Source organism: Ovis aries, chromosome 13 (genome assembly GCF_016772045.2).
Source record: "Ovis aries strain OAR_USU_Benz2616 breed Rambouillet chromosome 13, ARS-UI_Ramb_v3.0, whole genome shotgun sequence".
Taxonomy (NCBI): domain Eukaryota; kingdom Metazoa; phylum Chordata; class Mammalia; order Artiodactyla; family Bovidae; genus Ovis; species Ovis aries.
Window position 1 is genome coordinate 9,469,259 of NC_056066.1, and position 19,964 is coordinate 9,489,222.

General features: G+C 39.7%; 1 protein-coding gene across 2 annotated transcripts in view; it reads left to right on the plus strand.

The window, feature by feature from the left end:
• The window catches only part of MACROD2 (mono-ADP ribosylhydrolase 2), a 2,324,156-nt gene that overhangs the window by 2,088,949 nt on the left and 215,243 nt on the right, over positions 1 to 19,964 (plus strand). For both annotated transcript variants that reach the window (XM_027976486.2, XM_042230293.1), the window contains exon 9: positions 4,698 to 4,779. In XM_027976486.2, the coding sequence (XP_027832287.1) occupies positions 4,698 to 4,779 (82 nt within the window). The remainder of the gene's footprint in view (positions 1 to 4,697; positions 4,780 to 19,964) is intronic.

A 19,964-nucleotide genomic window follows, 5' to 3' on the forward strand; every position in this document is an offset into this window, starting at 1 on the left:
AAGATGACAATCAGTAACAATAAATGACTCACCCTTTGTGTGGCTTCTTTCTACTTTTTGTAAAACATCCAGGCCCCTCGATAATTCTGTACTCAGGTCCTCTGACAAACCTAAATGAAAGTCTTGTGGTTTTCAAAAAAAGAAGTCATTTTTTGTTCTGGAACTAAAGTACCCTTGAAATACAACTGCCATAAACTTGCCTTTTAGTCAGGTCTGTTTTCCTTAACTAGTACTCTGGGAATATTTACAAAGTTCCTGTTGTGTGTTAGGACCTACACGATGCAAAGGTGAGCATCACCCTAGTCTTCGTAAGATTCTGGTTTAAGATTGTAACAAGAACTACAGTTATGCCATCAATTCCTAAGAATGTTAATGTCACTTTTTATATTATTTGCAAGTATGTTTTAGCCTGAGGACCCATCTGAGTTTACTAATAACTTGTACATTAAAAAAAAAAAAAAGAATGTGAATCATTTTAAGCACAGAATTTTCTTTAACTACCAAATATCGCCTGCGTACTTTAGGAAGTTCACCAAGAAGATGGGCTAGGACCAACCAAAATCTATACTGAAGAAAGTCACTGGACCCTGAGTAGCCTTGACAGGTTATACCCTTTCATAAAGGAGCCTTTTTATTATTCTTTGCCCTGCGTCATGTTCTTCACCATAATATCCAACTAAAGGATTTAAAGATTACATCAGTTGATATAAACAAGGAAGTAGAACTTTATGAGAGATATGAAATAAGGGTTTTCTTATAGGAATTAGAACTTATTCAACAGTGAGAAACTGAGGAAGTCAGTGTCCAGAAGGGGATGACCTCTGGCGGAACAGAGAAGAGCCCCTAACTAGGGCCCAGCAGAGGGAGGTGCTGAGCACGTGTGTGGAAGGCTGTAGCCTCCACATCTGACCGTGCCTGGAGTGTGTGAGCAGGGCAGGAGGGTCATGAGCACAGCTGGATGCCGAATGGAAGTGAGCAAAGACGAAGGGGGAGCCATGGGAGCGAAGAGGAACCACAGGAAAAAAACTGCCTCATCCATGTGCCCCTCGGTGCCCGGGACCCCAGAGCTGCTGTAGTGAGTATAGAACTCACTTCCAGCTCGGCCTGTTGGCTAGACCTTCTGCACATGAATTCTCCAGGGACCTCTGATTCTCAGGGCACAATGATTAGGTATGAGAGCGAGCATCCCAGAGAACCAGGCAGAAACTGTACCACTTTTCATGACATGGACCCAGAACTCACATATCATTTCTGCAAGGGTTCTAGGCACTCCCAGATTCAATATAGACCCCCACCTCTCAATGAGAGGATGGTCAGCATTACATCTTAAGAGGAACCTGAAGGATGAGGTATCTTGCACACCATCTTGGAAAATACAGTCCACCTCAAGTGGTTACCAATACCCATAATGAGTTTATAAACACAGAGCTTGCCAGCTAAATGAGCTCTTATCCAGCAATAACCCCAAGCGTATATATGTATGAGAATACACACACATATGTGTATATAACAAGTACTTGGCAAATGAGGTTAATTCTTGGGTTTAACTTGCTTCCAAGATATTTTCAGTGTTATGCCTAAGGATAAGGGCAGAGAACTAGGCCACCCAATTAGTTTAAAGTAAAAGTACTTTTCCCTCCTCATCCATCTTCTCTCTGTGGAGAAAGAAAAAGAATAAATCAGGCTGCTGAATTTTGGACCCATACCATTTCCATGGTAACAAACCGTAAAAGGTGAGTTAAAAGGTGGATTATAATTTCATGCAATAGTTAAAAAAATCTGGATTTAGTCTGTAGTGTCTAAAAGTACACTTAATAGCAGTGAATAACATTACCACCAACCCTCCCTCCCCCCCAACAAATGTACTCCAAACACACATGCAACATAAGTGTTTTTTTTTTTTAATTCCACAATTTATATTGCGGACATAAAAATGAGAAATGAGTACAAATGAGACTGTCTGGCTTGGCTTGTTCGTCTTAGAAGTGCTTTGAACCAAATTTTCTTGTTTTGATTTTGATCTCAATTAGAGGACTTTAGAAATAATCCAATCATTTGAAGCCTGGAGAAAAAAGTCAACCATCACAAGCACAGAAGTGAGATAATTAGGGTGTTTGGAAATTATAAGTAGTTTACTGAAGCTGAAGAGTAGAGTATGTCTAACACAGAATCTTACTTTTTTAACTTATTTTATTGAACTATAATTGACTTACAATATTGTGTTAATTTCTGCCATACAGGAAAGTGATTCAGTTATATATATATATACTTTTTCATATTTTCCACTATGATTTATCACAGCATATTGAATATAGTTCCCCGAGCTGTACAATAGGACTCTGTTGTTTATCCATTCAAAATAAAATAGTTTGCATCTACTAATCCCGAGCTCCCACCCCATCCCTACCCTGCCTGTCCTTCCCTTTGGCCAGCACAGTCTGCTCTCTATGTCTGTGAGCCTGTTTCTGTTCCATAGATAAGTTCATTTGTGCCATATTTTAGATTCCACATGTAAGTGATGTCATATGGTGTTTGCCCTCTTTCTGACTTAGTATGATAACCTCCAGGTCCATCTATGATGCTGCAAATGATATTATTCCATTTTTACGACTGAATAGTAACAGAATCTTATTTTTAATGTTAGGACTTCTAATTATGATGTATTTCATATTATAGAAAGATATAGAATGAGTATAGAATATGATATCTATGTACCTACCCCCATAGTTAATAGTGATTACCCATCACCATATTTTTTCTTGAATCTCTTTTCTTTCTATATAAATAAAATAGTCACTATTCAGTTAAAGCCTTACCAGTCCATCATTTGGACTTTCCTGGTAGCTCAGACGGTTAAGCATCTGTCGACAATGCAGGAGACCTGGGTTCGACCCCTGGGTCGGGAAATGGCAATCCACTCCAGGACTATTCCCTGGAAAATCCCATGGACAGAGGAGCCTGGTAGGCTACAGTCCATGGGATCGCAAAGAGGCAGACACAACTGAGTGACTTCACTTCACTTCGCTTCAATCCGTCCTTTTACCTTCCCTCCATTTCCGGAAATCATCATTGTCTTGAAGTTCATATGCAATATTCCTACATATGTTTCTAGGGGTTAGTGCTTATGAATGAATCTCTACACTCTTGTATATTTGTATTTTAAAATTTTGTATAGTGGCATCAGAGCATGTAATCCTTTTGTAACTCATTTTTAATGCTCAACATTATGATTTTTATCTTTAGCAACAGGGCATAAACACACCATAGGGAAACTGGAGGTGAGAGTTCAGTATTGTACAGATAGTTAATCATTGATTCAACTAAATGTATACATAACCTGGAGAGTGAGTTGATGGTGAGTTTTTACATTTGTTGAAAATGTTAATGCCATGTAGGCGGGACTGGACAGCAGAAACTCAGGTGAATAGAGGGAAAGGAAAGCAGGGTTATTTGTACCCCAGTCCTTCCATTTCTGAAGGCTAATTGCTCTCTCCACCCTGTGGGAACAGTGGCTGGAGATGCACAGTTCTGTTAAAGTCCAGTGACTACCCAGGGGGCAGTCCACTTAGTTGGGGGCCTAGCCTTGTGCAGGGATCAGGAAGCCACATCTCTGAGCCTCCATCAGGGAACCCTGGTGATTCTTCACGTCCTAATTCTCTCCCTCCCCTCCCAGTCACGTAGATGGCTCTCCTCCTAGGAACTCTGGGACTTGGCTCATGCGACTCTGTCCCCTACAGGCTGAGAGGGCTGAGAGATTGGGTGGATGAAATCCATTTGGGTTTTTTCCTGTCCTGTCACACATACACCCCACTTCTGTTCCCTACTGATGTTCCATTCAATTGCCAGTTGCAATTTGATGGATGGAGTAATTTTTAACTTTTTTGTACATTGTTAATATAAAGGAACAAAGGGGATGTTAGTTTTCAAGCCACAAAATTGAGTCACTGATTTAATATCAGATATCCGTGAGCTGTTAGGTATACCCCATCTCTCTTCTCTGGTACCAGTTTCTCTAGGTATGTCTCAGAGAAACTCCTTACATGCAGAAGCTCTTGAAACAGAAAACAGGGACTGTGCAAACATTTTACTTCTGAAGTGGCATTTCCTTATTCAGTAATAACCTACCGGATTAGTTACATTGGCCTCATGTACTGTCAACTAATTATAGTTTATTTCTGCTGCATTTCCAAGTATGTAAAGCTAAAAGCAAGTGACTACATGCAAATTATACAGTGTGAAGCTTTTTAGGTCATGTTCAAATACTAACAGTTTTGATGAATATATTTGTTTAACAAGGGTAGGACAAAGAGCTCTCTGTTTACTGACATACTTTATTGTCATTCCACTGTACACCTCTCGTGTGGCTGTTTAACAGAACATAAAAGTCTAGGTATCCTGGTGGAATCTCAGATCTTATTTATAGCTTGCTGCAAAGTGGCTTATTGTCATTTATTATTTCTTATTTGATTTATACAACATCTTTCCACCAAATTGCCCATGGGTTTATTTGCATAGAGAGTGCATTCACAAACACACACACACATGTGTGAGCTTCACTCAGTGCTCTCTTAGAGTGAGCAGTATAGCACCAAAAATCTGTGAGAGGGTCTCCTGTTTATTTTTTGTTCCAAGACCATGTTCTGGGAATGCATTTGCCATATTTCCTCTCACTTTAGGTATCTGCTGTTTGCTCCTAGGTGGATCGGATCATCTTCTGTGTCTTCCTAGAGGTCGACTTCAAAATCTACAAAAAGAAAATGGGCGAGTTTTTCCCAGCAGGTGAGTAAAGCAGTTTGTTTCCTCTGAAATTGGAAGGTGAAACCGTGAGGGTGTCACTTGTAGTTCTGATACTTTATTTTGCCACTTAAACGGTGTTACAAGTGTGGTTTCCATACACCAGTCACATCTGACTACTTGTGTTTTCCTTGCTAAGACCTAAAGGAGGCATCAGGAAATCCAGGCTGGACACCTCCTGCTCTGGCCAGGTGACTGTGTTGTCTTGGGAAAGGTGGTTCACCTCCTGAGTCTCAGCCCCTCACATCAAAAGTGAGAGGCTGGACCAAACGATAGTTTCTCTTGCCCTAAATTTCATGTCCTGTGATTTCTTCCCCCACTTTTAAGTCGTCCAGGTCTACAAATTGTCCATTAATATTTGTAGTCACAATGCAGATTATTACTGCATTCCGTCCCTCTTCTCCCCAGTTTTCTCACCCCAAATTGCAGTGGAGAGAGCAGTCCTTTCTAGGGAAATCTGAAAAACGTAGGCTCTCATCTTATTTCACACTACTTTTTAGAAAGTAGGAGAAACCTTAGGGTTATTAAAGAACCTTGAGTAAATGATTTACATCCATCGAATGTGCCATTAACTGTACTTGGTTTATTTGAATATCACCCCCACTATCCCTCTTCCAGCCTATGAATATCTTGCTATTTTTATACTTTCACTACGTCCCAATCCCCTATGCACTTTTTTCAGCCATAGTAAAGAACAGCTCCCAGGTAATTCAAACTACCATGAGCGTTCCAAAAAATAGCAAGGAGAAATAAGAAAGTCTTCTTAAGTGATCAGTGCAAAGAAATAGAGGGAAAAGTCAGAAAGGGAAAGACTACAGATCTCGTCAAGAAAATTAGAGCTATCAAGGGAACATTTCATGCAAAGATGGGCACAATAAAGGACAGAAATTGTATGGACCTAACAAGAAGCAGAAGATATTAAGAAGAGGTGGCAAGAATATACAGAACTACACAAAAAAAGATCTTCATGACCCAGATAACCACGATGGTGTGATCACTCACCTAGAGCCAGACATTCTGGAGTGTGAAATCAAGTGGGCCTTAGGAAGCATCACTACAAAGAAAGCTAGTGGAGGTGATGGAATTCCAGCTAAGCTATTTCAAATCCTAAAAGATGATGTGGTGAAAGTGCTGCACTCAATATGCCAGCAAATTTGGAAAACTCAGCAGTGGCCACAGGACTGGAAAAGGTCAGTTTTCATTCCAATCCCAAAGAAAGGCAATACCAAAGAATGCTCAAACTACTGCACGATTGCACTCATCTCACACGCTAGCAAAGTAATGCTCAAAATTCTCCAAGCTAGGCTTCAACAGTATGTGAACTGAGGACTTCCAGATGTTGAAACTGCATTTTGGAAAAGTAGAGGAACCAGAGATCAAATTTCCAACATCCTTTGGATCAAAGAAAAAGCGAGAGAATTCCAGAAAAACATCCACTTCTGCTTCATTGACTATGCCAAAGCCTTTGACTGTGTGGATCACAACAAACTGTGGAAAATCCTTAAAGGGTTGGGAATACTGGACCACCTTACCTGCCTCCTGAGAAACCTATATGCAGGTCAAGAAACAATAGTTAGAACTGGACATGGAATAACGGACTGATTCCAAATTGGGAAAGGTGTATGTCAAGATTGTACACTGTCAACCTGCTTATTTAACTTAAATGCAGAGTGCATCAAGCGAAATGCCAGGCTAGATGAAGCACAAGCTGGAATCAAGATTGTGAGGAGAAGTATCAATAACCTCAGATACGTAGGTGACACCAGCCTGATGGCAGAAAGCAGAGAGGAACTAATGACCCGCTCGATGAAAGTGAAAGAGGAGAGTGAGAAAGCTGGCTTAAAACTCAACATCCTAAAAACTAAGATCATGGCATCTGGTCCCATCACTTCATGGCAAATAGATGGGGAAGCAGTGGAAACAGTGTCAGACTTTATTTTGGGGGGCTCCAAAATCTATGCACATGGTGACTGCAGCCATGAAATTAAAAGATGCTTGCTCCTTGGAAGAAAAGCTACAACAAACCTAGACAGCATATTAAAAAGCAGAAACATTACTTTACCAACAAAGGTCCATATGGTCAAAGCTATGGTTTTCCCAGTAGTTATGTATAGATGTGAGAGTTGGACCATAATGAAAGCTGAATGCCAAAGAAGTGATGCTTTGGGTGTTGGAGAAGACTCTTGACAGTCCCTTAGACTGTAAGGAGATCAAACCAGTCCATCCTAAAGGAAATCGGTCCTGAATATTCATTGGAAGGACTGATGCTGTAGCTCCAATACTTTGGCCACCTGATGTGAAGCACTAACTCATTGGAACAAACCCTGATGCTGGGGAGGAGAAAGCAATGATAGAGGATGAGACGGTTGGATGGCATCACTGACTCAATGGACATGAGTTTGTGCAAGCTCTGGGAGATGGTGATGGACAGGGAAGCCTGGCGTGCTGCAGTCCACGGGGTCACAAGGAGTTGGACACGACTGAATGACTGAACTGAACTGATGAGCACTGTGGTGCCTGCCTTTCAGAAAGATTTTTTTGATTTTTTTTTATGTCCATCTCAAGTGGTCTTTCATCTAACTAGTGATTCTGGCAGGTGGGAAGTTGTGAGTGAAGGCTGCTGGTGCCTGTCACCCTCTTAAGCAACCTTTCAGAGCCTCATGATAGAGAGGATGCCCCTTCCACCCTCAGATCAGGATCAGTTGCCTAGCTACGGAATAGCTACAGAAAATGCTGGAGATGTTTCACTCCGTGCAGATGGTCAAAATGGGCTAAGTTCTCCTGGGTGATCTGAAGTCCTCTGTAATGTTGTACTTGAAAGGTGAACCTGCTAAGTGTATTTCATTGGGGACTTTAGTGTCCCCCTAACTGGAACATAACGTCGATCCAGAGAGACTCCCATGTGATGAAGATCAGGGTTGTGATCTTTTTTTCTTTTTCCTCCTCCTCCTCCTTCCCCTCCTTGTTTCACTTGTATTCATTTTTTCAAGCAACTCAGTATTTTCCAGAATATAAAGCACATAATAGCTGTTTAATAAGTAGTTGCTGATATGAGTTGAATTTAATAAATTCTGCTCTCCATAGTCTCATGGCTTTTTTCTGTTCCAGTCTCCTTGTTACATCTTCTCTGCTTATTTCCTGTATAATCATAGTGAGCAGATTTCTGTATTTTAAAGTCTTCCTAAAAGAAAATGTCCATTCATGTAAAAAATGCCACTTGCTATGGTATGTGATTGTAAATGTCTTGTCAACACCATAGCATGATTTATAAGATTTTATAAATTTCAGATTCCTTGATATATCGGGCAATAATGACATAATATTCATTTTTAAACCTCTGAAAATGAAAACTTGTTTTCACTCTAACATATGAGAAAAAAAATAATTGTGTAAGTATAATGCATTGCTATTAAAACAAATCTATCCATCAGCAGGTGTTTCCAGTGATGCAAAGCCAAAAATCATATTATAAGTTTTAAAAAATGGGACAGGTTTAGTAGTCTAGAATGTATTAACAACTATGCAAATAAATTATTGTTTGAAAATTGCTACTTTAAATAAATCCAAAATGCATCTTAGCACTCGAGCGAGTGAAATAATAATAAAATCATTCTCAGTTTCACATCAGTGCTTTGAATCATGCTGTGCTCATGAAATTATTTCTATTACATATTTATAATAGTAAGTACATTTTTAAATGAAATGTCAAAATCCTCCAATATTGCTCAGTATTTCTGTAATGCTGAGGCATCAGCCATTTGTAAATTCTAAATATGAAATATGAAATAAAAGTAACTTCTAATGGAATATGTGACTGCTAATATAGATGATATACATTATCTGTCCATAATTTGAATTTATGGTTAATTCGTGACCATACTATCTTTGATTGGAATATAATTTTTCTGACTTGCACATACTCCCTGGACTGACTTCAGATTATCTAGCTAGTCTTCTTAACCCTTCCCAATGCAGTAATTGTCATAGTTTAGGGGAAAAAGTCATTTTTACATTAAACCAGATCTCTGTGTTCGGGGATACTGTAGTCCCATGTCTTTAAATTTTATAATGGAGACTAAGGCAAAATGAATGAGAAAACAGTAGAAGTTAGACTAGAAATGATCACAGTAAAGATACAGCACATGCGTAACTACTGCTTGATGCTACTAACAGGCATAATAGCTAACCTTATGGATTGCTGTCTGTCAGTCATAAGATGCATAGTTAAATCAGTTAAATCTTCAGAACTCTGAGAAAGTCAGCACCATAGCGGCCCTACTTTTTTGATATGGAAAATGATGCATACTTCAGAAAAGTGAGACATTCAGCTAGGGAATAACAGAGCTGTATTTTAAAGCTGAGAATGGTATCTGTCACCACACAAGTAATAAGAGGGTCTTCTGAGAAGGCAGGGGTCAAATCCTAAGAGGCACCTGGAGCATCGAGAAAGTCTCCTTGATTTCATCTGATTCTCATCACTTTTCAAATCTGCTAGGCTTCTCTTCCTTCTAATATATGAATTTTTCCTCATGAAACCACTCTAATATGAGTCAAGTAGGGACCATATTATAGATTTCAAAATCAAATTCCATCTAACTCATCCAGGTCGTGTGGCACAATTTTCTGTAGATAAGTGGTCACTAGGAAGTCAAGGGGATCACAGGAGAAGATGGAAAAGGGTCTGTATCAGTTTATCAAGGTTGCCATAATAAAGTGTCACAAACTGGATGGCTCAAGCAACTGAAATTTATTTTCTCACAACTCTGAGGACTAGAAGTTCAGAATCAGGGTGCTGAAGGGGCTGGTTTACGCTTCAGCCCCTCTCCTTGGCTTGCTGATGGCTGTCTCTCTCCTGTGTCTTCATGCGGTCTTCCCTCTGTGTGTCTTTTTCTCAATCTCCTCTTCTTACAGGGACATCATTCATATTGGATCAGGGTCCACCCCGGCAAATTCATTTTAATTTAATTACTTCTTTAAAACCCTACCTCCAGGTAGTCACAGAGAGTTCATTTCAGTCGCTCAGTCATGTCCAACTCTGCGGCCCCATGGACTGCAACATGCCAGGCCTACCTGTCCATCACCAACTCCTAGAGTCCACCAAAACTCATGTCCATTGAGTCGGTGATGCCATCCAACCATCTCATCCTCCTTCATCCCCTTCTCCTCCTACCTTCAATCTTTCCCAGCATCAGGATCTTTTCAAATGAGTCAGCTCTTCACATCAGGTGGCCATAAGTACTGGAGTTTCAACTTTAGCATCAGTCCTTCCAATGAATATTCAAGACTGATTTCCTTTAGGATGGACTGGTTGGACAGATGGTTAGGGCTTCAAAATATGAATGTTGGGGAGACACATTTAGCCCTTAATAGAGCCCATCAGGGAAATGCATTAGGAATTTTGGAGGTTTTTTTGAACAGTTTTATGTCTTTCTGTGGGTGAAGTACACATGACTTTTTCTTTCTGGAAGTATTTGTTAGAAGTCTGTTGTGGCAGCTTATGGAATTATCACACACTTTAGTTGCAAATAATTTATAGTTACATATGTCATTTCATAGCCTACAGCAAGTAATATTTGTATGATTCAAGTCAGAAATCTCTTTGTTCTTTACATAAAAGGTTTGGATTTTTCAGTGGGTAGGATTTATTTTGTGTAGTTTTCAGTGAATATAAAAAAACAAAGCATAAAAACACAAGTTCTGATCTTGAATGTGGAAGTCAGTTTTTTTTTTGTTGAACTCTTAAGTCCTAACAAAGAATTTAAGGACATTAATCTTCCTTATAATAAGAAGGCTTGATTCTCAGTTTTGAGATTAGATCAAAGAATCCTCATGCTGGAAACTTGAAAGATAGGGTCAAGTCACCACCTTCCCTTTTTTGGGAGGGAAAGTCAAATTTCTTTACTGTAGGGTTTCCCAAATAGTGGTGAATTTGCCCTTCTGAGAACAACTGGAGACATTTTTGTTGCTCACAACTAGAGGAAGGGACATGCTACTGGCAACTAGAGAGTCAACGCCAGGCATGGAACTCAACAGCCTGTAATGCGTGAGACAGCCTCACAGCAAAGATGTCCAACCACACGTCAAGGGTGCAGAAGCTGAGAAACTCTGCTCTACTGTGACCATCTCTCTCTTACTGAACGGTAAGCAAGCTTTGCCTTTGGATCGGGTTTATTTCTACTTGCTAATGTCTTACCCAAGCTTAGCTGGAGTTTGAACCTGTGCCTTCACCCTGACCTTTGACTCCCTAGTTTCACAACCCTCTCCTGGTCTAGTCTTCCGGGTTTCCCTTCTCCCCATTCACTCTGGTGGAGAAGGCAATGGCAACCCACTCCAGTACTCTTGCCTGGAAAATCCCATGGACGGAGGAGCCTGGTAGGCTGCAGTCCGTGGGGTCACGAAGAGTCAGACACGACTGAGCGACTTCACTTTTACTTTTCACTTTCATGCGTTGGGGAAGGAAATGGCAACCCACTCAAGTGTTCTTGCCTGGAGAATCCCAGGGACAGCAGCCCACCAGGCTCCTCAGGGTCACACAGAGTCGGACATGACTGAGGCGACTTAGCAGCAGCATTCAGTCTGAACCCACAGATTTCTTTGTGTGCGCCTCTGCTACCCCCGCCCCAACTGCCTGGTTCTTGCAGCTCCAGCCCACTCCTGGTATCGCTCATTATTGCTACCTAGGAGATCTAATGTAATAATCTCAGAAAGTGTGGTTAACTGTTATGTAGTTTTTATACACCTAATGCGTAAGTGTAGAGGTGAGGCTAATAGGCAGAACAAGGAAGAACAAATTCACCAATTATTCTCTCTACATACCTCAAGCAAAATTATGATTTCTATGGCTAAAAGTTTTCACTCTTATCAGTGACCATTGGATTAGTAACCATGCATTGACAATATTGCTTTGTGAGCTCACAAATATATTTGATACTAGGAATCTTCAGTCCCCTACCAGTATCCAAACTCAATTGACTCATTCACAAAGAAAGTGACTATGACTAAAAAAAATTTATCCATAGTCTCTTTATTGTGTGACCCTGAAAGTGATTAGATTTGTCCAATTTTTCTTCCAAGTAGGAAATTTATATAGCTTATACACAATATTCATGTTGACTTATGCAGAGTTAACTATAATTTAATATGTACCTTTCAAATAGTAAGTAGCTGAGAAAAATAATAAAATAGGAAAATGATTCCAGGATGAAGTTGTATTCTTCTCAAACCTGCCACTTGTCTCTAAGAGGAAGATTTGCTTTAGACAGAAAATTTCATTTGTGTTTGAGTGTGACTCAAAAACTATTTGAGAAAATCAAATAGAAAAGAGGCTGAAATTTTCACTCTCTTTTTGATAGACATAGCAAAATAATGAACCATTTGATCCACCAAGATATTTGGGAGGCATTTCTAAGTACATAATAAAATGATAAACTTCATAAAGCTGCAAAAATATTCAGTGCCCTAAAAATGAGCTTGAGAAATATATTTGTATTAATATACACATATAGAAACCCATGTATGACCTGTATAAAGTTACTAGTAGATAAAATTAATAGACATAGAATTATGAATGTTTATAAATTATGAATTTTACTGGAGATGATTTCTGCCCTTAAATGTAGATTTTTCTTTGTTGGATAGAATGCAAAACCATTTAAATGAAAAAGTCAAAGCATAAGTCAGGTTTGAGAACTCTACATTGGCAACCTGCTAAAAATTAAACAGATGACAGTGGTTGCCTAAATTGCGTAGGTTTTATTCAAATATTGACAGACATGTTATTAATTTATTTTATTTGAGTGTGCAGACATATTTAGGTTTCATGCTTTTTCCCTTCTTTCATACAGATCATCATAAAGGAAACCCCCAATATAGATTTTTATGAGAATTGTCATATCTTTTAACATATGCCTATTATTTTCTAAACACAAGTCAAGAATCTTCTCAATCAGGTTCCAGTTATCTCAACCTCCTTAGAGACTTCCAAATATAAATTAAATTGTATTAATACAAATACATCTTTCATTAATTTTCCTGACCATGTGTTTCTGTCATTTATCTCTGTCTAAATTATATACATTCTTGCAGTTTGTCTGCAGCTGAAATTTTATGTTATGATTTATTTTCTAACCTTTGTCTTGTCTCATCAATGGAAAGGTAAATTTGGAGCGAATAGAGACCATTTCTGATATTCTGTTGTACTTCCATAATCTGGAAAATTTCAAAATATATATAGTAGGTGTTCATTAAACTAACAAAAAGCTACTATGACCTTTTAAGCTGAAACAAATAGCTCAGTTGGTAAAGAATCCACCAGCAATGCAGAAGGCCCTGGTTTGATCCCTGGGTCAGGAAGATCCATTGGAAAAGGGATAGGCTACCCACTCCAATATTCTTGGGCTTCTCTCATGGCTCAGCTGGTAAAGAATCTGCCTGCAATGCAGGAGACCTGGGTTCAATCCCTGGGTTGAGAAGGTCCCATAGAGAAGGGAAAGCCTACCCACTCCATTATTTTGGCCTGGACAATTCCATGGACTATACAAAGTCCATGGGGTCACAAAGAGTTGGACATGACTGATTAACTTTTACTTTTCACTCAAGTAAAAGATGATTTTTTTTTTCAGATATCCTAATCTAGATAAAGGAACGGCACTTCTTTTCATATATTTTTTGTCATAAGGGAAGAATATTTCTCTAAAAATATCTTTCTAAAATTATATCCTCTGACAAATGAACATGATTTTTTTTAATTTATACCTGAATTTATTCTTCCAAAGCTAAGAAGAAAAAAGTACAGTCAGCCCTTCATATTCACAGCTTTCATATCTGTAGATTCAACCAACCTTTTTAAAAATATATATTTTAAAAAATTTTAGCAAGTCCTTCAAAGCAAAACTTGAATTTGCTACATGCTAAGCATTTACATAGCATTTACATGGTATTAGGTATTATCAGTATTCTAGGAATGATTTAAAGTATATGAGAGGACAGGTGTAGGTTAATGCAAGTAATATGCCATTTTGTACAAAGGACTTGAGCATCCCTGGATTTGGGTATCTGCCTAAGATTCCTAGAACCAATCTCCTTCAGATACCAAGGGTTTGACTGTATTCACCCAACCTCTCTTTCATCTCCCTTCTCACTCATAAGTTTTTCTCATACACCATTAGTATTATATGCCTCCTTTGTGCCCAAGACTTTGATCACTATTGCATTTAAAATACAGTTCTCATAAGATGACTGAAGTAGCAAGTATTATATAGAACAGTTGGAAGACAACATCAGCAAATAATCAAGTAGAACACGGATACAGTCAGAGTACCAGGAATTCTGAGGCAAATACATGTGAAGACCAGAGTGGTTAAGCTAAGGTTCATGAAGATTCTAGCACCTGCAGTGAGCTTCAAGAGATGAACAGAAGGGAGTTCCCTGGTGGTCCAGGAGTTAGGATTTGTGTTTTCACGGCTGAGGACATGGGTTCAATCCCTGGTGAGGAACTAAGGTCTCTCAAGCTGTGTGGCACAGCCAAAAAAAAAAAAAGGGATGAACAGGAGCAGAGATGTGATGTCGAATGTTGTGTAAGAGACAGAGGAAGAAGGGCAGTTCAGATGGGAGAATCAGGGAAAATAAGTGAGATGCTTCTATCAAACGTGTGAATCCTTGACTCAGAAATGTTGACACCCGTCACCATGTAATAGCTAGTTGGGCCTGAGAGTAAGCCTTTCAGTGGGATTAAGAAGGGTTATTTCATTCCTAACTAGAGACTGGCCTTCCAACAAGAATCCTATGGTATAGGTTCATCAACTGATTTGGGGGGATAACAATGAACAGGACACTGAAGAAAGCTCAGCTGATTGCCCAAAATCATGTAGATGGGTATTTCTAACCTCAAATCCTTCCTGCTATGCAGCACTTCTTCCCATAACAATTCTGAAAATGTGGGCAGTTGTTCAAAGCTAGACTTTCTGCTAAGAAAGTCACATGTTATCCATTTGTTGTAACAGCGCTAGAGTTTCTGAAGCACTGAACATGCCTCCAGCCACAGGGCGATCCCACACGTCCTTTTCTTTCCTCTTCTTGTCTGCTCCCCAGTCATCTGTTTTCCAAGAACATCAGTGAAGCAGTGGGCACCGTGATCTGCTGTGGTTTACTTTACTCCTGCCATATCAACACAGTGGTCAGAAGGCCAAGTCTGAAGGCCTTGGTGGTGAGAGGCATGATGAAGATCTGAAAAACCTAACTAATAACGAGTGAAGAGCTTGGTACACAGTCAAAGCCATCTGCTTGTTGGAAGAAAACCTCTAGGCTTGTCATCACAAACAGTCTCTGTTCCTGGGACAGCCACCTCAGAACTGTGGGACTTTGTGTAGGTTGTTTAATCTTTCCACGCTTCACTTTTGTCCTGGGCACAAGCAGTAATGGGACATTTCCAAACAGAATGAATAACAGTGTAAATGAATATTCAGAGAGATGTCTAGACCAAGGATTATGCATTTAAAATAGGCCTGTTTACTTCTTCTTATAATTTTAAAAGGAGGCATTTCAGTCATTGGACCATGTTTTAAAATATATATAGCTTCTAGAAAATTTTATATATATATATATATAACTTCTTATTGTAATATAAAAGTAGCACAGATTTGTAGTGAAAAAAAAGTAGAGAATCCAAAAGAAAAAAATACAAATAATTTTTTACGCTATAGTTCAGAGATGAATTAGATTTCATTGTTTATCCTTTAGGTCTTTTAAAATGCAAAATGGAAACAACCAAAAATGCAGTCTTATAACTCAGAGTGTGTCACAAACCACAGATCATGAACATTTTTTCATGTCATTATATATTCTGTAACATAATGTTAATGAACCCCATGTTTATCCAAAATCATATTGTTGAACTGTGAAAATATCATTGCAAATTATTCTCTATTTGTTGGTGAATGACACTTAGAGAAGCACATCTTTATAGGTAAACATTGGCATATATCCACAATTTTTTTAGAAGACTTTTCTAGAAGGAGTATTACTTTTTCAAAATGCATAAAAAATCAAGATGCTTCTGATAGTAATCGTCAAATTGGCCTTTGTGTTTACAAGCCTGTGAGTGAGTGCCGCGTACTCAGGAGTCACCATTCCCAGGGGCAAAAATGTGAACATTGACACCTCACATTGAACAGCCTTTCATGCTAATGTCCTTCCAGGCTACTGTAACAAAAATCTGTAAACAGAGGCTCATAAACAACAGAAATTTATCTCTCACAGTTCTGGAGGTTGGAATTGTGAGGCCATAGTGCCAGCATGGCCAGGTTCTGGTGAGGATCCACTTCTGAGCTGCAGGTGGCTGTTTTCTCATTGTGTCCTCACGTGGTGGAAGGGGAGCTCTCTGGAGTTCCTGTTATGAGGGCATGAATCCCATTCATCAGAGGTGCACCTTCATAGTTAATTATCTCCCAAAGTCTTACCTCCTAATACCATCTCACTGGGGGCTAGGATTTCAAAATATGAATTTTGGGGGAGCACAAACATTCAGTCCATTGCACAGAATTTATATTCTCATAAGCAGTATTTAAGAATTTACTATTTCCTTACTCTTCCAAGTGGTATACATTCTCATGTTATCAATTTTATACATGAATTAAGCTAATTAATGGATAACAAAGTGCATTTCTTTTATTAATAGTATAGCTAATCCCTTTTTCAGTTGTTTATTATAGCTCTAAATGTCCTATGTGCAATGACTAATCATATCTTTTGCACATTTATACTGACTATTGCATATTTATCCTTATTGATTTGTAAGAACAATATGTATATTAAAGCTATTAAGCTTTTCAAATGTATGCTGCAAGTAGCTCCCCAGTTAGTCATCTGTCTTTGTGATGTTAGTTAGCTATTCTTTTATGACCAAAACAATGAGGAAAGGTAGGCATAAAGACAAAAGAAAGAGGAAAGGAAATGTGAAAAAGAGGAGGGTGGAGAATGGAAAGAAGGGAGAGGGGAAGATGAAAGAAAGAATGAAGACTGAAGAAACGAAAGCAAAGAAGAAACTTATTATACAAGAGAATGAAGTTGAAAATTAAAAACTCAGGAAAGACCTTGATTTTAAGCCTAGGTACTTGATCTCATAGGAAATCGCTATGTCTAAATGGAGTCATTCTTAGTTCTACTCCCCAGATACTTTGTATGCAAAGCCATCTGCTTCCTGATTTACTAGATGTGGGAGGAGGAATGATGCCTTAAACCCCCTAAAGATGCCTTCAACCCCAGAATCTGTAAATAGGTTAACATTGCAGAGGGGAGATAAGATTGCAAATGAAATCAGGGCTGCTGATTAGCTGATCTTAAAATAGGGATCTTATCCTGACTTATCTGAGTGGGCCAGTGTAATCACAAGGGTCCTTAAAATCTGGGAGAAGGAAACAGAAAGAAGAGAGTCTGAGGGAGACATGACTGTGGAATAATGTTCAGAGAGATTCAGCCTCGCTGGCTGTTGTGATGCAGAGGGGGCCGCGAGCTGAGGAATGTGTGTGGCCTCTAGCAGCTGCAAGGTTGAAGGTACAGATCCTCCTCTAGAGCCCGCAGAAAGGATTGCAGCCCTACCAACACCTCGCTTAACCCAGTTAGGTCCACATCTGACTTCTTATCCACAGGACTGTAACATAATAATTTTGTGTTGTTGTTAGGCACTAAGTATGTGGAAATTTTTTTTACAGCAGCACCAGTAAACTAATCCATCAGTTGTCTTTGAATAAGTAAAGGGAACTCAAGCAAACTGTTGACTTGGTCTGAATTGCACATTGTTTTTATTTAAAATGGCACATTTGGTAGAAAAATCTACAGAGTGAAAGAACTCAAAGTTTTCTTTAATTATGAATATTTACAGGGACTTGGCACTTTTGTGCTCATTTGTACGCTTTTAATGTGTGGGTCGCACTGATGCTTAGAATTATGCAAGACCTGCTTTCTGTAATGTGCGTAAAGGAGTTGACTGCCTTCTTAGGAAATGGGCTGCTAACCATTTCCACTTGATGGGCCTCAACAGCTACAAACACATTTTGCCTTCAATGAAAATCCAGTGAAGTGTTGCTGTAACCAAGCAACCCGAATGCAGGAACAAGCAGCAGGCCTAGACAGAAAGCAATCGGTCTCTTCAAAGGGGAAGAATGTGCAGTGTGTGTAGCCAATGCTGATAAACAGCAGAACAAATAAAGACCTAAGGACACAGGCCTTGACTAAGCAGAGTTTGATCTCATTAGGGAGTTCTGATAAAAGAGAAGGGCGGATGCTGTAGGCATCTGTACAAAAAACCCCTACAAGGTGCTTTAGAAAGACTCCTCAAACATTCTGGGGAGACCGGTTTCTGCTGTGTAGTTGAAAACATTGAGGCCGATGTGGGAAAAGTAACAATAACTTATGAGAATAGTGTATAAATGAAATAAGTTCTAATAAGACACAGAAGTAAGAATAAACAATAGAGTAGGTGAAAATCCTCCAACCTACATGACACCATATGTGTAGACCCGACTTGTGCCCGTAGCCACATCTTCTTTTTAAATTTATTTTATTGAAGGGCAGTTGATTTACAAAGTTGTGTTCATTTCTGCTGTACAGCAGGGTGATTTAGTTATGCATATACATATATTATTTTTCATATTCTTCATTATAGGATGTTGAATATAGTTCCCTGTGCTATTCAGAGGGCCTTGTTGTCTGTCCATTCAATATATAATAGTTTGCATCTGCTAATGCCAAATTCTCACTCCATCCCTCCCCCACTACTCGTTCCCTTTGGCAACCACAAGTCTCTTTCCTAGGCCTGTGAGTGTGTTTCTATTTCAGATAAATTCATTTGTGTCATATTTCAGATTCCACATGTAAATGATATCATATGGTATCTACCTTTCTCTGTCTGACTTGGTCTGTCCATGTGGCTGTAAATGGCATTTTTTCATTTTTTTTTTTTTTTAATGGCTGTGTAGGCAATGGCACCCAACTCCAGTACTCTTGCCTGGAGAATCCCATGGACGGAGGAGCCTGGTAGGCTGCAGTCCGTGGGGTCACTAAGAGTCAGACACGACTGAGCGATTTCACTTTCACTTTTCACTTTCATGCCTTGGAGAAGGAAATGGCAACCCACTCCAGTGTTCTTGCCTGGAGAATCCCAGGGATGGGGGAGCCTGGTGGGCTGCTGTCTATGGGGTCGCACAGAATTGGACATGACTGAAGCAACCTAGCAGCAGCAATATTTCATTCAGGAGACCCCCAGTTTGATTCCTGGGTCAGGAAGATCCCCTGGAGAAGGGATAGGCTACCCACTCCAGTATTCATGGGCTTCCCTGGTGGCTCAGACAGTAAAGAATCCACCTGCAATGTGGGATACCTGGGTTCAATCCCTGGGTTGAGAAGATCCCCTGGTGGAGGGCATGGCAACCCATGCTACTATTCTTGCCTGAAGAATCCCATGGACAGAGGAGCCTAGCAGGCTATACTCCATAGGGTCACAAAGAGTCAGACACGACTGAGTGACTAAGCACAGCTCAGCACAGTATTTCATTCATCCAGTGATGGAAATTTAGGTTGTTTCCATGTGTGGGCTGTTGTAAACGGTGCTGCTATGATCTTTGGGTTGCATGTATCTTTTTGAATGATAGTTTTGCCCAAGTACAGGAGTGGGATCTCAGCCAAATATCTCTGAAGAGGTGTCTATCTCCTTCACTTGCTATTTACTCAGCAGTCCACAGCAATCATGCAGTTCTCTCTACCCTGCTACAGCTGCTGTCCTTGTGGAGGTTATCAAAACCTGTTGGATGGATGGAGTGTGGTTATTGAAACCAGTGAATATTTGATCACGTGATTCCATGTGCTTTGCAGCCTTTAGCTCCCCTGCCTGGGCATCCTCATGACCTGTTGACCCTTCTGTCTCCACTTCTCTCTGTGTCCTCACTGCACACGGCCATCTCCAGCCAAGAGTCCCTCAGCATCTCTCACTCAACACATCTACAACTAAATCCAAAGTCTCCCCTTCCCCATCACCCCACTCCTGAACCCCATATCTCAGGGATTGGTACCATCATGTCCCTAGTTGGCCAAGCCAGAAACAGCAGAACCATGCAGTTTTCTGAGCAATGCCTTTTACTTATTGATTTATTCATAAATGAATGAGATTTGAGTGCTCC